Source organism: Anomaloglossus baeobatrachus, chromosome 5 (genome assembly GCF_048569485.1).
Source record: "Anomaloglossus baeobatrachus isolate aAnoBae1 chromosome 5, aAnoBae1.hap1, whole genome shotgun sequence".
NCBI classification, from domain to species: Eukaryota; Metazoa; Chordata; class Amphibia; order Anura; family Aromobatidae; genus Anomaloglossus; species Anomaloglossus baeobatrachus.
Genome location: NC_134357.1, coordinates 587986359 through 588007249, shown reverse-complemented (window position 1 = coordinate 588007249; position 20891 = coordinate 587986359). Strand labels below are relative to the sequence as shown.

The window sequence follows — 20891 nt, the reverse complement described above, 5'->3', positions numbered from 1 at the left end:
TATGGACACTGACAATTACAGGTTCTCATTTGTGATATACCACAGGTGAGTCAAAATGTGTTTCCATACTAATTTAATGTAAAGGGTACCGATACCAGTGATACAGACTCTGATGAAAATCTTTTCTCCCCTGTGTGAATTCTTTTGTGTTTAGCAAGATCTGATTGATCTGTAAAACATTTACCACATTCTGAACATGAATATGGCTTCTCCCCTGTGTGAGTTCTCTGATGTTTAACAATATTTGATTTATTTGAAAAACATTTCCCGCATTCTGAACATGAAAAGGGTTTCTGACCTGTGTGAATTCTCTGATGTATAACAAGACTTGAATGATCTGCAAAACATTTCCCACATTCTGAACATGAATATGGCTTCTCCCCTGTGTGAGTTCTCTGATGTGTAACAATATTTGATTTATTTGAAAAACATTTCCCGCATTCTGAACATAAAAAGGGTTTCTGACCTGTGTGAATTCTCTGATGTATAACAAGACTTGAATGCTCTGAAAAACATTGCCCACATTCTGAACATGAAAAAGGCTTCTCCCCTGTGTGAGTTCTCTGGTGTCTAAGAAGATGTGATTTTCGGCTAAAACATTTCCCACATTCTGAACATGAATGGGGCTTCTCCCCTGTGTGAGTTCTTTGATGTGTAATAAGAGTTGATTTCTGGATAAAACATTTCCCACAGTCCGAACATGAATATGGCTTCTCCCCTGTGTGAGTTCTTTGATGTGTAATAAGAGTTGATTTCTGGATAAAACATTTCCCACAGTCCGAACATGAATATGGCTTCTCCCCTGTGTGAGTTCTTTGATGTGTAATAAGAGTTGATTTCTGGATAAAACATTTCCCACAGTCCGAACATGAATAGGGCTTCTCCCCTGTGTCAGTGCTCTGGATCATTACAGACTCTGAAGAAAATCTTTTCTCCCCTGTGTGAATTTTTTTATGGATTTTTCCATATTCTGAAGTTGAAAACGGATTCTTTGCTGTAAGAGCACTTTTATTTTTCTTAATAGTCAATAAATCAGAAGATTGGACTTGTTTAAAAGAATCGGATGATAGATCTTTGCTGTGAAGGGATGATGGTATATCTAGAATAGAGGCATTCACTTCAGTTATATCTTGTGTGATATCAAGATCATCTGCTTTAAAAATTGAAGATGTCAGCTGTGCCTCTAATCTCCTGGTACAGTCATCTGTCAAGAATAAAAAATATTTTTAATTATATATATATATATATATATATATATATAGATTGAAGGATATAGTTTATAATATAGCCTGTAACATTGTTACCAGCGTCCCTACATACTTACCTTCTTAGCTGCCCAACGGTGGATTCCATGGCCCGGTCCCTGCCACCGTCTTCCAGGACCTGTGCATGCCATGCAGGTCTCCTGGGAGTGTGCTTAACCACAGATGAACTGAGGACTGTTGGAAGTGCCCAGCAAGCGGTGACCATGTTATATGGCTGATTTTGGCGCAATTTTAGTGCATAAGGGTTTTGCTCCCCTGATGAATCTGCCCAGAAGAAACGCGTCGGGAGCGTTTACACCATCCGATTCTATGAATGTGGGAAATCCTGCTGGGATCACAGCTATACACATGGGTGAGAGCGTTCTTTTATTACATAATGTAATGAGTGATTGATAAATATTTTCATGAAGGCAGCTCTCTTCAGTGTGTTACTTATATGTACTGGCCCTGTATCTAGTTATACATTCACCTGATGGGCGGTTCCCATAGGTCTATGAAACTTTATATCTCTTTATTGTGAGTTGGAGATTAATTGAGGTCTTTTGGTCCTAGAATGGGACAACTGTTGGTCCTTTAACAGGACAACTGTATAGTGGGTCTAGTCTAGTACACAGTTTGGGGTCAGTGCCCTTTTATTGTGCCACAGCATACACTTGGACCCATTTGAGCTTGGTGATCCATTGTGTAATGCTTCATGTTCGTTTAGTGTGTCTTTTTAGAGAATGGACCTAGGTCATTTTACATAAATCTATTAAAAGTTATATTTTAAGTCTTTTTTCTGTATTATACACCTATTTGCTATTGTGTTATACCAACTTTTGTGGTGTCAGGAATCTTTATTCCACGTACAGTGGTATCTTGCTATCTAGTTTGTCTTGGACCTGCAAACCTTTCAGGGAGCCTTCTGCAAGATAAATCGAAGAATCTGGTTGAGTTTCCTTGGCAGCATCTTCACTCCTTAAACCTTGCCATGGAATTCTCAACATAAGCCACTATGCCATTGATTTCCGCACCTTGTCCTCCAAACTTGGCTGGAATAATGTGGCGCTGGTAGCTTCATTCTGGGAGGGTTTGTCCAGAAGAAAGAAGGACGAATTAGCCAGCCGTATTGTACCATCTTCCCTGTGCAAATTGGTATCTTTGGCTATCTGCATCGATCTCAGGTTCCAAGAACGCTCTAGAGAGGTGAACTGTGAGAGATCAGTGCCACTGGCTCCTAACGTACAGAGACCCATCATGTTGTGATACGCAGTTCCTGCTGCTTCCTCCAAGCGAATGGAGGTAGATCTTGTGAACCTGGCAAAGCCTAATCCTGTGAACGGTTGCAACGCAGTTGCATATGTTTCTACCCTTTAACCCCTTCACGACCGCGGGCAGTAAAATTACGTCCTATCGTGACTTAACGACCAGGGACGTAATTTTACTGCCTAAACTTCATTTGATTGCCGTGGCCATAGCAACGGCTTTCAAATGATGTCCCCTGCTGTTTCTTACAGCAGGGGACCTTTGCTTGACCCCAGGGGGGGTGGCATCGCCAACACCCATCGACGATCGATGTGATTGGCTGTTCAAATCTGAACCGCCAACCACATCATTCGCACTGATTTAGTCAAAAAATAATGCCCGAATTAGTGCGATACTATGAGATCCTGCTATGAGATGCCGTAGAAGGTACAGCAGATCATAGGTGGATCTCAAACATGTCGCCCCCAACCCTGCAGCACTGATTGGAGCGATCGTGCTATGACGCGCAATCACTCCAATCAGTGTGCAGTGGGGCGGTCTGATCTGCGGGTGGCCGCCCTCCCCAAGCCTGTGCTGGCCTGTGAGCCCTCCCCCAATATGTCTGCAGCGTGGAGTGGCTGGTACTTGTGGTACCACGCCACCGCTGATGTCACCGCTTCTGCGCCTGCTCCACGTGAGTATTCCACTCCCCTTGCAGCCCGTGCGCGCTCCCGTTATGGCCCCTGCGCGCTCCCGTTATGGCCCCTGCCCGTGCCCTCTGCGGTCTGCCCCCCCACGCCCCGATCTGCCCCCCGACATCCCGATCTGCTCGCCCTGCGATCTGCCTGCCTCCTCTGTCATCTCTATTCTGCTTCCTTCCTTCTTTGCTGCTTCTCCGGTATCCCCCTCTGCTCTCCCGCACCCCCTCTGCTCTCCCCTTGACGTCCTCTTACCTGCCTTCACCGGGTCGTCCGATTTCTTCACTGGCCCGATCACATCTGCCTCCATCTCTGGGTCCTTCTTCCTGGGTCTTCTGCTGATCTGTCCAACGTCCTGCCTGCTGCTCCTGTACAGATGTCTATCTCGCTTGCCTTCTGTTCCTCCTGCTACTCCTCTGGGTACTGTGAGTATAACTTTTTTTTTTTTTTTTCCCCTGTATCCTGTCCATTTTTACACCTCATCTGTCCGTGCGTCCCGCCGAGCACTGATCATGGATGCAGATAACGGATCTGCATCCGTGGTCAATTTTTGGCGTGACTTTTTTTTTTCCGTATCCCAACGCGTTTTGTATCGCGTCTGTCCGTGCGTCCCGCCAATCGCTGATCAGGGATGCAGATAACGGATCTGCATCCCTGCTCAATTTTTGGCGTGACTTTTTTCCGTATCCCCGACGCTTTTTGTATTGCATCTGTCCCTGCGTTCCGCCGAGCGCTGATCAGGGATGCAGATAACGGATCTGCATCCCTGCTCAATTTTTGGTGCGACTTTTTCCGTATCCCCGACGCTTTTTGTATCGCATCCGTCCGTGCGTCCCACCGAGTGCTGATCAGGGATGCAGATAACGGATCTGCATCCCTGCTCAATTTTTGGCGTGACTTTTTCTTTTTTTCCGTATCACCGGATCAGTGCACCGCGTCTGTGCGTTTGAAAAGTCAAATGGCGTTCCTTCTCTTCTGAGCCCCACCATGCGCCCAAACATTTGATTTCCACCACATATGAGGTATCTGTGTACTCAGGAAAAATTGCACAATACGTTTTATGGTGCAGTTTTTCCTGATACTGTTGTAAAAAAAAAAAAAAAAAAAAGCTACCTGGTTGATGCAAAAATTTTGTGGTAAAAAAAAACTAAAAAATTTCACGGTTCAATGTTATCAACTTCTGTGGAGCCCCTGGGGGTGCAAGGGGCTCACCAAACATCTGGATAATTTCCTTGAGGGGATGGGGTCACTTGTGAGGGAGCTCCACTGTTTAGGCACCATAGGGGGTCTCCAAACATGACATGGCGTCCGCTAATGATTCCAACTAATTTTGCTGTCAAATGGTGCGCTCTCTCTTCTGAGCCCTGCCATGCGCCCAAACAATTACTTTCCACCACATGTGAGGTATCGTCGTACTCAGGAGAAATTGCACAATACGTTTTATGGTACATTTTTTCCTGATAACCTTGTGAAAAAAAAGCTACGTGGTTCAAGTAACAGTTTTGTGGTGAAAAAAAAAATTGTATTCATGGCTCAACATTATCAACTTGTGTGGAGCCCCTTGGGGCTCGCTAAACATATAGATTAATTCCTTGAGGGGTCTCGTTTCCAAAATGGGGTCACTTGTGGGGGAGCTCCATTGTTTAGGCACCTCAGGGGGTCTCCAAATGCAACATTACATCAGCTAATGATTCCAACCAATTTTGCTATCAAATGGTGCTCTTTCTCTTCTGAGCCCCGCCATGCGCCCAACCAATTACTTTCCACCACATATGAGGTATCGTCGTACTCAGGAAAAAATGCACTATAAATTTCATGGTGCATTTTTTCCTGATACCCTTGTGAAAAAAAAGCTACCTAGTTGAAGCAACAGTTTAGTGATAAAAATTTTATTTTGTTCTTTTCACGGCTCAACGTTATAAACTTCTGTGAAGCCCCCAGAGGTTCAAAGTACTCACCAAACAGCTAGAAAAATTATTTGAGGGCTCTAGTTTCCAAAATGGGGTCACTTGTGGGGTAGCTCCATTGTTTAGGCACCTCAGGGGGTCTTCAAACCCGACATGGCGTCCGCTAATGAATGCAGCTAATTTTGCAGTCAAAAATTCAAATGGCGCTCCTTGCCTTCCGAGCCCTGCCGTGTGCCCAAACATTTGATTTCCACCACATATGGGGTATCTGCGTACTCAGGAGAAAATGCACAATACATTTTATGGTGCATTTTTTCTGATACCCTTGTGAAAAAAAAAGCTACCTAGTTGAAGCAACAGTTTTGTGGTAAACATTTTTTTTTTCTTTTCACGGCTCAACGTTATAAACTTCTGTGAAGCCCCCAGAGGTTCAAAGTGCTCACCAAACATCTAGAAAAATTATTTGAGGGCTCTAGTTTCCAAAATGGGGTCACTTGTGGGGTAGCTCAATTGTTTAGGCACCTCAGGGGGTCTTCAAACCCGACATGGCGTCCGCTAATTAGTGCAGCTAATTTTGTGTTCAAAAATTCAAATGGCGCTCCTTGCCTTTCGAACTCTGCCGTGCGCCCAAACAATTGATTTTTACCACATATGGGGTATCAGCGTACTCAGGAGAAAATGCACAATAAATTGTAGGGTGCACTTTCTCTTTTCTCCCTTGTGAAAATTAAAATTTTATGGCTAAAGTAACATTTTTGTGTTAAAAAGTAAAATTTTCATTTTTTCCTTCCACATTGCTTTGGTTGCTGTGAAGCACCTAAAGGGTTAATAAACTTCTTGGATGTGGTTTTGAGCAGAGTGAGGGGTGCAGATTTTAGAATGGGGTCACTTTTGGGTATTTTCTTTCACCTCGGCCTCTCAAAGTCACCTCAAATGTAATGTGGTCCCTAAAAAAAATTCTTTCGTAAATTTTGTTGGAAAAATGAGAAATTGCTGATGAACTTTGACCCCTTCTAACGAAAAAAAAAAATTGTTTTGAAAATTGCGCTGATGTAAAGTAGACAAGTGGGAAATGTTATTTAGTAACTATTTTGTGTGACATATTTCTCAGATTTATAGACTTAAATTTTCAAAGTTTGAAAATTGCGAAATTTTCAAAATTTTTGCAAAATTTCCTAAATTTTCACAAATAAACGCAAAAAATATCAGCCTAAATTTACCACTGACATGAAGTACAATATGTCACGAAAAAACAATCTCAGAATCCCCAGGATCCGTTGAAGCGTTCCAGAGTTATAACCTGTCAAAGTGACACTGGTCAGAATTGCAAAAAATGTCCCGGTCATTAGGGTGTTTTAGTGGCCGGGGGTGAAGGGGTTAAAGCTGGTAAACTTCCAAGCCTAGGGTCCGTAGGAGAGGCTACCCTAGGTGAGAGCAAGTTCTCTCTGTCCTTATCCATATCTGCGTCTGTATCATGTGGCAGCACTCGATTCACTGAGTTGGCCTATCTTGACTCTGGTACTGCTGGGAACTTCATTCAACAAGCCATTGTGGATCAGTAACAGATTCCAATCCAATGACTTCAAGCTCCTATAGCAGTTTAATCCTTGGATGGAAAACGTCTGTCGAAGGCTATCCTGTTTGTCACCAAGAAAGTTGAGCTCTAGGTGGAAATGCTGCACTCATTGGAGATCACCTTGCATAAATTTGCAGGGCCTTCGCAACCTCTGCTATTGGGTCTGCTGTGTCTTCAGATTAACAAGTCTGTCTTGGACTGGAGATCCACTTAGATGAGGTCAGCCCTGTCAGGAAAAATGTCTCATTCCAGTCGATTCCGCCTGATGATCAGTGATGCCCTGAAATCTTCTAGGTCTGCCATCCGCTTGCTCGGCTAAACGGGGCTTTACACGCAACGACATCGCTAATGCAAAGTCGTTGGGGGTCACGGATTTTGTGACGCACATCCGGCCGCATTAGCGATGTTGTTGCGTGTGACACCGATGAGTGATTTTGCATCGTCGCAAAAACGTGCAAAATCGCTCATCGGTGACATGGGGGTCCATTCTCAATTATCGTTACTGCACAAGTAACGAAGTTGTTCCTCGTTCCTGCGGCAGCACACATCGCTCCGTGTGACGCCGCAGGAACGAGGAAGCTCTCCTTACCTGCCTCCCGGCCGCTATGGGGAAGGAAGAAGGTGGGCGGGATGTTACGTCCCGCTCATCTCCGCCCCTCCGCTTCTATTGGGCGGCGGTTCAGTGACGCTGCTGTGACGTCGCTGTGACGCTGAACGAACCGCCCCCTTAGAAAGGAGGCGGATTGCCGGCCACAGCGACGTCGCTAAGCAGGTAAGTATGTGTGACGAGTCTGAGCGATTTTGTGCGCCATGGGCAGCGATTTGCCGCACAACAGATGGGGGCGGGTACCCACGCTAGCGATATCGGTACCGATATCGCAGCGTGTAAAGCCCGCTTAACGCTGACATCTTTGACAAGAAGGAGGCTGACACTCTACCTCCACAAAGGCCACATGATAGCGCTATCGACATACTTCCTGGTTTCTCACCTCCCTGCGGCCGTGTCTAGCCTCTGTCCCAGGCAGAAACCCAAGAAATGCCAGAGTAAATCAAGGAAAATCTGGCAAGGGGATTTATCCAAAAATCCTCTTTATTGGCCGGAACGAGTTCTTCTTTGTAAAGAAAAAGGATTGTTCCCTGCACCCCTGTATAGATTATAGAGGTCTCAACCAAATCAAGGTAAAGAATAAGTATCCGCTGCTGCTTATACCACAATTGTTCGACCATCTCCAAGGTTCCAGAATCTTCTCCAAGCTCAACCTCCGTGGTGCATACAACTTTGTCCGTATATGGTCAGAAGACAAAGGGAAGACTGCCTTTAATACCCATGACAGCTACTAGGAGTATTGGTTAATACGATTTGGGCTCAGCAATGCTCCGTCAGTTTTCCAGGAATTTGTGAACCATATCTTCTGGAGATCTGCTCTACTCATGCGCAGTGGTGTATCTGGATGACATTCCTGTAATCTCTTCCAATCTGACAACGTACAGGAGGAATGTTGGCCAGGTTCTACAGAGCTTGAGGGAGAAGTTTATACGATAAATTCGAGAAGTACCTTTCTGAATGCACTACATTTCTTTTCGTGGGCTACATAATCTCTGACACCGGTTTTATGATGGATCTAGAGAAGGTGTCAGCGGTTCTGAATTGTGGCTTTGTCCTGACAGAGTGAATGTGATTCAGCGGTTCCTGGGTTTCACCAATTATTACTGCCAATTCATTCCGCAATTCTTGTCCCAAATTTTCCCTATCATGGCCCTGACTCACAAGGGGGCGCATCCTAAGATGTGGATTTCTGAAGCGGAGTGCATTCATCGCCGTCAAGCAGGCATTCTTATCGGGTCCGGTGCTGCATAGGGCGGAGATTAAGAAACAGTTCTTCTTGGAAAAGGATGCTTTGTCCTCTGGGGCCAGTGTTATTCTCACGCAGAAGTCGGCTTGCGGTAAGAGGGCAATCTGCTGCTTCTTCTCCATGGCCTTCTCTGCTCCTGAGTGCAACTAGTCAATTGAAGAATTGTTGGTGATGAAGATAGCTCTGGAGGTATGACAAAACTGTCACGGTTGACGACAACCCTGTACTGTTTGGCTGCAGAAGGTCGCTGCGTTTTGCTGCGCATGTTGCTCCTTGATATTTCATTCTTTCTTCCCTAATGTGAATTGAGTTCCATGTATCTTCTGTCAGGGTTAACGCTTTCCCCTTTAGGACCCTGCGGACACCTTGGCAATTCAACTGCTAATCCTTATCTCCACTCCCTGTGTCTATGTATACTTGCATTTCACCTTGGTTTGTTGCAGGTGATAGAACTACTCCTATGCTGTGAAGCTTGTTGCTGTACTTTTCCCAAAGTCATCCTAGAGATAAGTTGTCCGTTTGTGTTCCCATCTTTGTTTTTGCTTTATGTTCTTTAGCACTTAGTGAGGTTGACTAGTGCTCATTCCATCTGGTCACTTCCTAGGGTTAATTTCAGTGTCAGCTAGGGTCTAGGTATCCTCGTGTGTGGAACTGATCTAGGAACTTCAGGTGAGCCAGGGGCTAGCGGAAGGTTTTATCAAGAGTCACCATCTTCCCCTTCCCTAGAGACAGGGTTCCCCTCCTTCCTACGATCCCTTTTCGTCATTTGCCTGGTATTTTCCGAAACCCAACGTGACAAATACCTACTGGCAGGAGCAGTGCTCCCCGTTGTCATCTACTCTGACCACAAAAACTTGGCCTACCTAAAGTCGTCTCAAAGGCTGAATCTGCGCCATGCCCGATGTTCTTCACTGATTCTGACTTTGTTCTACATTTCCAGCCGACCAAAAAGAACGTCAAGGCGGATGCACTCGCCAGGTCTTTTCTGTCAAGTAGCCAGGAGGAAGACCCTCAACACATTATTCAGCCCTTGAAGATGCTAACCATAGATCCAGGAAGCGTGTCTCGGGTATCATCCAGAAAAACGTTTATGGCAGAGGCGGACAGGACAGGAAGTGTGTGTTGCAGTTTGGTCACTCCTCTAAGCTGGCCGGTCACTCCAGTCAGAAAAAGATAACTCTGCTTATCTCAAAGCACTACTGGTGGCTAATGCTGTGTAAAGAGGTTATAGAGTTTGTCTCAGCTTGTCTCTCGTGTGCCTGTAATAAGACCCCTAAGATCCTTCCGGCTGGGCGACTACAACCTCTACCTGTGTCGTCCGCTCCTTGGCAATACATATCTATGAACTTCATCAATGACCCACTGGTGTCCTCTGGTTGCTCCATCATCTGGGTAGTAGTAGACAGGTTTTCTAAAATGGCCCACTTCACTTTGTTGTCTAGTCTTCCTTTTGCTTCTATGTACACCAAACACTTCATTCAGCACATCTTTTGCCTGCACGGCTTTACTCTCCACATTGTGTCCAATAGAAGCATACAATTCACATCTGTTTTGACAAATTTCCTATGGCACTTTGTCAATGAACACCACGGCAATTGGATCAAGATTCTACCATAGGCGGAGTTCTCCTATAATAATCATGTGGAGCCCAGGGCTGCTGCAGCGGGCTGGTGCGTTACCTTCAGGGACTCCACGGGACGGTCTGGTCACAGGTAGGGAACCTTCTCTTTTGATTTTCGTGACGCTACTCTCGGTATTGCGGTCAGGGTGACCGTCACTGCAGATTAAGGGGTGTCTGGGGCTGATGGTGGGTGCAGTCAGTTGTAGTGGCCTCCCGAGAGTGAGGCAAGCCCCAGGGCCCTGTGTAAGTGTGTGGGACCACAGGTCGCAGAATGACTCAAACACAGTCCAAGAAGTCTTTTAACGTGTTTACTCACTGTTTGGTGGTCACTGTGAGATGCCCGGGTGACACTGCGATAACCAGGTGGAACCAGGAATTCCAGAAGGCCGTTCTGAGGGTGGCTGTCCACTCGCCCTCCTTGCACTCCTTTTGTTTGGGAGGACCCCTTACTTGAAGTATGGTAGGATTCTTCCAGGGAAGCTGTTTTCAACCCCGCTCCCCTCTCTGGCCCATCTGCCGGCAGCGTGACCTTGGTGGGATAGCTTCTGGCCCTGTCCCCTTATGGGCCTCCTGATTGCTGCTTGGCTCGAACTCTGTGTTGTGGTGGTGAGGGCCTGAAGTACCCCCACCTGAAGGTTGAGCAGCTCTGGATGATTAGCTGTCTGCTCTGGGGACCTGTCTCCCCTTGCGTGCTGGAATACCAGGGATCCCCTTACTCAGCCACGTCTCTCTCTAGGTGTCTTTCAGGCTGACCCACAGGTACCCTTTCTCCCCCGTTTTCAGCTACCACATTCCGCAGGGCCTGACTAGCATGAGAGCCCCTCTGCTCCCTTCCACACTCCTGCACACTCTGCTCCAGACTCCTTGCTCCTAATTCCCTTCCTGTATGCCCTGCTTGCTAGCAACCAGCCTCTGGCACACCCCTTGATGGGAGTTGAAAGTTAACCCCTTCTAATGGTGTGGGAGACCTGGTCACTATGTGTTTGTGTGTGCACCTCATCCTGGCCTTTGGAGATTACCTGGAAGCATTGCCCCAGCATGGGTGCAATACTCTGTGGTGCCTGACCAGGTCAGGGTGCAGACCAAGGCATCCCTGAAGCTGTCCCCCATCAGGATGAAAAAGCATGCGGATAAAAGGCAACATGAATTTCCTTTGTTCCATCCCAGGGACAAGGTGTGGTTCTCTTCTAGATATGTCCGCCGTTAGATGCCTTCTTTCAAGTTGGGTCTCCGCTTAATTGGTCCCTTTGAGGTGCTTCAAAAGATTAACATTGTGTCCTATAAGCTGAAGCTTTTGGCCTCCTTGTGAAACGCCAACTCCTATATGTGTCTCTCCTCAAGCCTGTTGTCCTGAGCCTCTACTTTAGAAATCGGGGTACCCTTCTTTCATCAGTAAGTGCGGAGGACATGTTTGAGGCAAAAGGCATCCTTGCTCTGAAAAAGGTGAAAGGCAAAACTCTCTTTAGTTGATTGAATGGGGTTTGGGCCCGAGGAGAGGTCATGGGAGCGCAAGGAGAACATTAATGCCCATCATGTCCTGAAAAGATTTTTTTCAGGCTTGTAAAAAGGGGAGCATAAGGGGGGGGGCACTGTAAAGCGGTTACCGGCGTTACTGCACGGTACTGTCCCTTTTACCAGGTGGAGATGACGGCACACTTACCCTCCTGGCCACCCAGCTATAGCTTCAGTTTCCTCTGTCCCTGTCCTCTAACCCAAAAGTGCCTCTCAGCCTATAGCTCATTGGCTCTCGGCAATCCAAACTATTGTAGGGGCCAATATTTTCTGTCAGATGAGTTTCTTGAAGAAATACTAGACCTTTTATTTTCTGGAGGAGTATGATGTGGACTAGCAGCAGAATGGTGACCATTTTCTATGACCAGACTACAACCCTGATAAAGCAGCCACAGCCGGTGACTGAGAAGAATCTGTGACTTCTCTGCATTTAGTGGTCACTACTCACCTGGGCGGTTATCTGTAGGAATCTCCTCTTTACTCCGCTCATCACCCCTCACATATGTCTCTGTAGTATTAATATGGGTCAGATCTTCACCCTGAAACAAATATTGTAAAAGTCACAGACAGATGGAGAAGTCCCATCTATGATCAGCTCTAATCCTGCCATCTCCACCGCTCTCATTACACAAGTATAACACATATAATACTGGAGGATAAAACAAGACTGAGCACAAGACCTTCACAGCCGTCTACACATCATAGGGAGATTTCATGGCCCCTTCTCTCCATCTACCTGATGATCCTGAGGAACATCGGGAGCTTCTTGTTTACAGTCCTGTGGGAGAAGAGGACGGGGACATCTCTCTGGTGTTGTCCTCTTACTGGATACAACTGGAGGAGACACATACAGGGACTGAATTCATTCCTTACATACAGATAATTATAGGCCGTGTGTATTTAGTCCTGTCTATTACCTGGTGATGTGAGGGGCCGGGGATCCTCCATCATGACGTCCTTGTACAGATCTTTGTGTCCTTCTAAATACTCCCACTCCTCCATGGAGAAATAGACGGTGACGTCCTGACACCTTATAGGAACCTGACACATACAATGATACCGTCACCCCCGATCCCTTCATAGCGTTACTGTATAATGTCCCAGCATTCCCAGCAGTGTCACCTCTCCAGTCAGCAGCTCAATCATCTTGTAGGTGAGTTCTAGGATCTTCTGGTCATTGATGTCCTCATGTATCGGGGGGTGAGGTGGAGGCCCCGTGATTGGGCTCAGGGGTCTTCCCCATCCCTCAGACACAGGGGCCTGACAGCGCTCACTAGAGGTCTTCTTCACTACTGTGTAATACTGGTTATGGAGAGACACAGTAATAAATCTCACTCCAGACATTTCCAGAGTCCTCACCTCTCCAGTTCTGTCCATCTGTTATTCCCATAGATAAGAATGATGTAATGTGACGTCATCAGAATCTCTCACCTCTCCAGTAAGCCGGAAGAGGATCTCTAGGGTGAGGTGGAATATCCTCTCCGCCATCTTGTCCCTGTCCCTTTCCATCCTTGATAGTTCTGAAAATTATATAGATTAATTTTAGTATCCTATGTAATAAGAGCCTAAATGTAAAGAAAATGAACCCATGTAAAAACATACAAAGTACCATGTATAAAAAATACAGGAGGGATGACGCCAAATATCAAATATCTAGAACTTAGACAGTTTTGTTCAATGACCATGAAAAATGGATGACTTCGAAAACAAAACAAAAACACAATGGAGGCGAATGTGAATAACGACTAATCCATATAGAGACTAATAGAGACCCTGCACCTACCTCCACCTGCAGAGCCGCACACTAGATATATAATACCCTGCACCTACCTCCACCTGCAGAGCCGCACACTAGATATATAATACCCTGCACCTACCTCCACCTGCAGAGCCGCACACTAGATATATAATACCCTGCACCTACCTCCACCTGCAGAGCCGCACACTAGATATATAATACCCTGCACCTACCTCCACCTGCAGAGCCGCACACTAGATATATAATACCCTGCACCTACCTCCACCTGCAGAGCCGCACACTAGATATATAATACCCTGCACCTACCTCCACCTGCAGAGCCGCACACTAGATATATAATACCCTGCACCTACCTCCACCTGCAGAGCCGCACACTAGATATATAATACCCTGCACCTACCTCCACCTGCAGAGCCGCACACAGATATATAATACCCTGCACCTACCTCCACCTGCAGAGCCGCACACTAGATATATAATACCCTGCACCTACCTCCACCTGCAGAGCCGCACACTAGATATATAATACCCTGCACCTACCTCCACCTGCAGAGCCGCACACTAGATATATAATACCCTGCACCTACCTCCACCTGCAGAGCCGCACACTAGATATATAATACCCTGCACCTACCTCCACCTGCAGAGCCGCACACAGATATATAATACCCTGCACCTACCTCCACCTGCAGAGCCGCACACTAGATATATAATACCCTGCACCTACCTCCACCTGCAGAGCCGCACACTAGATATATAATACCCTGCACCTACCTCCACCTGCAGAGCCGCACACTAGATATATAATACCCTGCACCTACCTCCACCTGCAGAGCCGCACACTAGATATATAATACCCTGCACCTACCTCCTCCTGCAGAGCCGCACACTAGATATATAATAAATATATAATATAATAAAGGCGGACCAGATCCAAGATGGTGCTTAATTAGCATTGCCTGTGGAAAGGGGTGAGGTAACTGAATCTGAACAGCTACCAACAGGAGGAATACATAGCAAACCAAAATCAGGCGTGCATGGCATGGTGGTGACCGGCCACCAGAATTTGTAGCATAACTACGACCAAACAGAGAGAGAGGGGAGCCAGCACGATCTGAAATTGGCATGCATCATATAAAAAGTGAAAATTCACAGATTTATTCCAACTGTACTACAATAAAAAAAATGAGATTTTTAGCAAATGCTACAAATCTGGTGTCTGACCAACACCATACCATGCACGCCTGATTTTGTCTTGCAATATATTCCTCCTGTTGGTAGCTGTTCAGACTCAGTTACCTCACCCCTTTCCACAGGCAATGCTAATTAAGCACCATTCTTGGATCTGGTCCGCCTTTATCAATGGTTGCTGTTTGACACTGGGAGGATCAGTTCTGATATAGTCCTGGTATGTGTAGGGCTTGCTCCACATGCTGGGACCTGGGCTGGTCTCTATCCACAAGTGCCTTTTTTGCAACATGGAAGCGGCTATATACAGGTTGCAGGTATGTGTGCTCCATTATGGTTCTGCTTTTAACTTTATCTAGGAGGCCGCATGGCACATGAAATACAGAATGTAGAGTAGGACCCCCCTATTGAGATTTGCCGTGACGTTGGCAGGGGTGGCTCAAAAAATTGATCAATTATTTGCTAAAAATCTCATTTTTTTTATTATAGTACAGTTGGAATAAATTTGTGAATTTTCACTTTTTATATGATGCATGCCAATTTCAGATCGTGCTGGTTCCCTTTTTTTCTCTTTTTTTTCACCTACCTCCACCTGCAGAGCCGCACACTAGATATATAATACCCTGCACCTACCTCCACCTGCAGAGCCGCACACTAGATATATAATACCCTGCACCTACCTCCTCCTGCAGAGCCGCACACTAGATATATAATACCCTGCACCTACCTCCACCTGCAGAGCCGCACACTAGATATATAATACCCTGCACCTACCTCCACCTGCAGAGCCGCACACAGATATATAATACCCTGCACCTACCTCCACCTGCAGAGCCGCACACTAGATATATAATACCCTGCACCTACCTCCACCTGCAGAGCCGCACACTAGATATATAATACCCTGCACCTACCTCCTCCTGCAGAGCCGCACACTAGATATATAATACCCTGCACCTACCTCCACCTGCAGAGCCGCACACTAGATATATAATACCCTGCACCTACCTCCAACTGCAGAGCCGCACACAGATATATAATACCCTGCACCTACCTCCACCTGCAGAGCCGCACACTAGATATATAATACCCTGCACCTACCTCCACCTGCAGAGCCGCACACTAGATATATAATACCCTGCACCTACCTCCACCTGCAGAGCCGCACACAGATATATAATACCCTGCACCTACCTCCACCTGCAGAGCCGCACACTAGATATATAATACCCTGCACCTACCTCCACCTGCAGAGCCGCACACTAGATATATAATACCCTGCACCTACCTCCACCTGCAGAGCCGCACACTAGATATATAATACCCTGCACCTACCTCCACCTGCAGAGCCGCACACTAGATATATAATACCCTGCACCTACCTCCACCTGCAGAGCCGCACACTAGATATATAATACCCTGCACCTACCTCCTCCTGCAGAGCCGCACACAGATATATAATAACCTGCACCTACCTCCTCCTGCAGAGCCGCACACAGATATATAATAACCTGCACCTACCTCCTCCTGCAGAGCCGCACACAGATATATAATAACCTGCACCTACCTCCACCTGCAGAGCCGCACACTAGATATATAATACCCTGCACCTACCTCCACCTGCAGAGCCGCACACTAGATATATAATACCCTGCACCTACCTCCACCTGCAGAGCCGCACACTAGATATATAATACCCTGCACCTACCTCCACCTGCAGAGCCGCACACTAGATATATAATACCCTGCACCTACCTCCACCTGCAGAGCCGCACACTAGATATATAATACCCTGCACCTACCTCCACCTGCAGAGCCGCACACAGATATATAATACCCTGCACCTACCTCCACCTGCAGAGCCGCACACTAGATATATAATACCCTGCACCTACCTCCACCTGCAGAGCCGCACACAGATATATAATACCCTGCACCTACCTCCACCTGCAGAGCCGCACACTAGATATATAATACCCTGCACCTACCTCCACCTGCAGAGCCGCACACTAGATATATAATACCCTGCACCTACCTCCACCTGCAGAGCCGCACACTAGATATATAATACCCTGCACCTACCTCCACCTGCAGAGCTGCACACTAGATATATAATACCCTGCACCTACCTCCACCTGCAGAGCCGCACACTAGATATATAATACCCTGCACCTACCTCCACCTGCAGAGCCGCACACTAGATATATAATACCCTGCACCTACCTCCACCTGCAGAGCCGCACACAGATATATAATACCCTGCACCTACCTCCACCTGCAGAGCCGCACACTAGATATATAATACCCTGCACCTACCTCCACCTGCAGAGCCGCACACTAGATATATAATACCCTGCACCTACCTCCACCTGCAGAGCCGCACACTAGATATATAATACCCTGCACCTGCCTCCTCCTGCAGAGCCGCACACTAGATATATAATACCCTGCACCTACCTCCACCTGCAGAGCCGCACACTAGATATATAATACCCTGCACCTGCCTCCTCCTGCAGAGCCGCACACTAGATATATAATACCCTGCACCTACCTCCACCTGCAGAGCCGCACACTAGATATATAATACCCTGCACCTACCTCCACCTGCAGAGCCGCACACTAGATATATAATACCCTGCACCTACCTCCTCCTGCAGAGCCGCACACTAGATATATAATACCCTGCACCTACCTCCACCTGCAGAGCCGCACACTAGATATATAATACCCTGCACCTACCTCCACCTGCAGAGCCGCACACTAGATATATAATACCCTGCACCTACCTCCACCTGCAGAGCCGCACACAGATATATAATACCCTGCACCTACCTCCACCTGCAGAGCCGCACACTAGATATATAATAACCTGCACCTACCTCCACCTGCAGAGCCGCACACTAGATATATAATACCCTGCACCTACCTCCTCCTGCAGAGCCGCACACTAGATATATAATACCCTGCACCTACCTCCACCTGCAGAGCCGCACACTAGATATATAATAACCTGCACCTACCTCCACCTGCAGAGCCGCACACTAGATATATAATACCCTGCACCTACCTCCACCTGCAGAGCCGCACACTAGATATATAATACCCTGCACCTACCTCCACCTGCAGAGCCGCACACTAGATATATAATACCCTGCACCTACCTCCACCTGCAGAGCCGCACACTAGATATATAATACCCTGCACCTACCTCCACCTGCAGAGCCGCACACTAGATATATAATACCCCGCACCTACCTCCACCTGCAGAGCCGTACACTAGATATATAATACCCTGCACCTACCTCCACCTGCAGAGCCGCACACTAGATATATAATACCCTGCACCTACCTCCACCTGCAGAGCCGTACACTAGATATATAATACCCTGCACCTACCTCCACCTGCAGAGCCACACACTAGATATATGGCTGCTCTGTGCTTACAGGACCTGTGATGATGTCACATGGAGGGGAGGAGTCAGGGGTCACATGATCAGCTCCTCAGTGTATGCAGGACTCTGCTGTGCTGGTTGTCATGGTGCTGGAAGAGGTGGAGTTTGTGTGTGGGGTCAGGAGAGGTTTATAAGGTAGTTCGTGTACAACCAGGTTCGGACTGGCACACCGGGGAGCCGGTGAATTCCCCGGGGGGCCCCTGTGCAGGAATATTCCATGTATCTCCCTAAATGAGCAGTAGCTGGAACAGTATACTTAGTTACATAGGTTGAAAAAAGACCTAGGTCCATCACTTGATTCGCTATGTACTGACAAAGACAGTTTTGTATTATTAATTTAAGAAACTATCCAATTTATTACTTTATGGAAGAAAGGTAAACACGTGACTGAGGGTAATGTAATATTTGTATGTAGCGACCATAGTGGACCTCTGGAGTCAGTGTTATAGCTGAGCCCCGGGAAGCCATATACGACACTGTGTATAGCAGAGCTGCCTGTTTATGCCTCACGTGGGTGTGTAATAGTGGAAAGAGATATAAGAATAGGCCTGCAGCGTGGATGGACAAGAAGATGGAGATATTATCTAAGAAAAAGACTGATGGCACTTCCTAACTTTGTAATGTGAACAGGTGGATAATGAGCATGAAACATAGTGACAAAGAGTGCAAAGATCTGTGTAACAATGAATATAGGAATATAGACATGCAGTACTGCTATGAAAATAGAATTACCCAGCACACAAAAATGCCCAGTTTTATACGAGCCCAACATCCAACGCCAAGGCGACCTCTTATTGTTGGGTCCCGATCAATGAAGATGACGGTGTAGAACAAAAGCGTTTTATTAATCTATGCGTTTAAAAGTGGAATCACTCCTTCATCAGCAAGGAAACTGTAAAGGGGTGGGTATGTTATGTAGGCAGAATTCTGAGTGTAGTGCACTCGTATTAGTGCTGTTGTGTATCGCGAATCTTGGGGGCTATGGGTATATGCAGCTGTGCTAATGTCCACGTAAAACCACTAAGTCTGTACATAGAAGGCAACCGTGTCTTTTGAGCATCCAACAGAGCTGTATCTATAACTATATCGCTTATATTGCTTCTTTTAATATAAATGATATAACATACAGTACAGACAAAAGGTTTGGCCACACCTCATTCAAAGAGTTTTCTTTATTTTCATGACTCTGAAAATTGTAGATTCACATTGAAGGCATCAAAACTATGAATTAACACATGTGGAATGAAATACTTAACAAAAAAGTGTGAAACAACTGAAAATATGTCTTATATTCTAGGTTCTTCAAAGTAGCCACCTTTTGCTTTGATTACTGCTTTGCACGCTCTTGGCATTCTCTTAATGAGCTTCAAGAGGTAGTCACTGGAAATGGTCTTGAAGGAGTTCCCAGAGATGCTTAGCACTTGTTGGCCCTTTTGCCTTCACTCTGCGGTCCAGCTCACCGCAAACCATCTTGATTTGGTTCAGGTCTGGTGACTGTGGAGGCCAGGTCATCTGGCATAGCACCCAATCACTCTTAGTCAAAAAGCCCTCACACAGCCTGGAGGTGTGTTTGGGGTCATTGTCCTGTTGAAAAATAAATGATGGACCAGCTAAACGCAAACCGTATGGAATAGCATGCCGCTGCAAGATGCTGTGGCAGCCATGCTGGTTCTGTATGCCTTCAATTTTGAATAAATCCCCAACAGTGTCACCAGCAAAGCCCCCCACACCATCACATCCTCTTCCATGCTTCACGGTGGGAACCAGTCACGTAGAGTCCATCCGTTCACCTTTTCTGCGTCGCACAAAGACACGGTGGTTGGATCCAGAGATCTCAAATTTGGACTCATCAGACCAAAGCACAGATTTCCACTGGTCTAATGTCCATTCCTTGTGTTCTTTAGCCCAAACAAGTCTCATCTGCTTGTTGCCTGTCCTTAGCAGTGGTTTCCTAGCAGCTATTTTACTATGAAGGCCTGCTGCACAAAGTCTCCTCTTAACAGTTGTTCTAGAGATGTGTCTGCTGCTAGAACTCTGTGTGGCATTGACCTAGTCTCTAATCTGAGCTGCTGTTAATCTGAGATTTGTGAGGCTGGTGACTCTGATAAACTTATCCTCCACAGCAGAGGTGACTCTTGGTCTTCTTTTCCTGGGACGGTCCTCATGTGAGCCAGTTTCTTTGTAGTGTTTGATGGTTTTTGCCACTGCATTTGGGGACACTTTCAAAGTTTTCCCAATTTTTCGGACTGACTGACCTTCATTTCTTAAAGTAATGATGGCCACTCGTTTTTGTTTACTTAGAATTTGTATTATTGCAAGAAAAAAGCAGCTAACAGTCTATTCAGTAGCACTATCAGCTGTGTATCCACCAGACTTCTGCACAACACAACTGATGGTCCCAACTCCATTTATAAGGCAAAAAATCCCACTTATTAAACCTGACAGGGCACACCTGTGAAGTGAAGACCATTTCCGGTGACTACTACCTCTTGAAGCTCATCAAGAGAATGCAAAGAGTGTGAAAGCCGTAATCAAAGCAAAAGGTGGCTACTTTGAAGAACCTAGAATATAAGACATCATTTCAGTTGTTTCACACTTTTTTGTTAAGTATTTCATTCCACATGTGTTAATTCATAGTTTTGATGCCTTCAATGTGAATCTACAATTTTCAGAGTCATGAAAATAATGAAAACTCTTTGAATGAAAAGGTGTGTCCAAACGTTTGTTATGGGGGGACTGGCGGATTAGGAGAGAGATGGTGTATATCCCAATCACCAGTCAGGATCCAACATGCTCCCAGATGGTAAAGGAGCTGCTGGCGACCCTTAGATCAGGC

General features: G+C 46.3%; 1 protein-coding gene across 1 annotated transcript in view; it reads right to left on the bottom strand.

Moving 5' to 3' along the window:
• The window catches only part of LOC142313164 (uncharacterized), a 190579-nt gene that overhangs the window by 51480 nt on the left and 118208 nt on the right, over nucleotides 1-20891 (bottom strand). Inside the window, exons 11-14 of the mRNA XM_075352152.1 lie at nucleotides 12574-12682; nucleotides 12393-12490; nucleotides 12105-12195; nucleotides 70-1204 (exon numbers count right to left, since the gene is read on the bottom strand). Of these exons, the coding sequence (XP_075208267.1) occupies nucleotides 70-1204; nucleotides 12105-12195; nucleotides 12393-12490; nucleotides 12574-12682 (1433 nt within the window). The remainder of the gene's footprint in view (nucleotides 1-69; nucleotides 1205-12104; nucleotides 12196-12392; nucleotides 12491-12573; nucleotides 12683-20891) is intronic.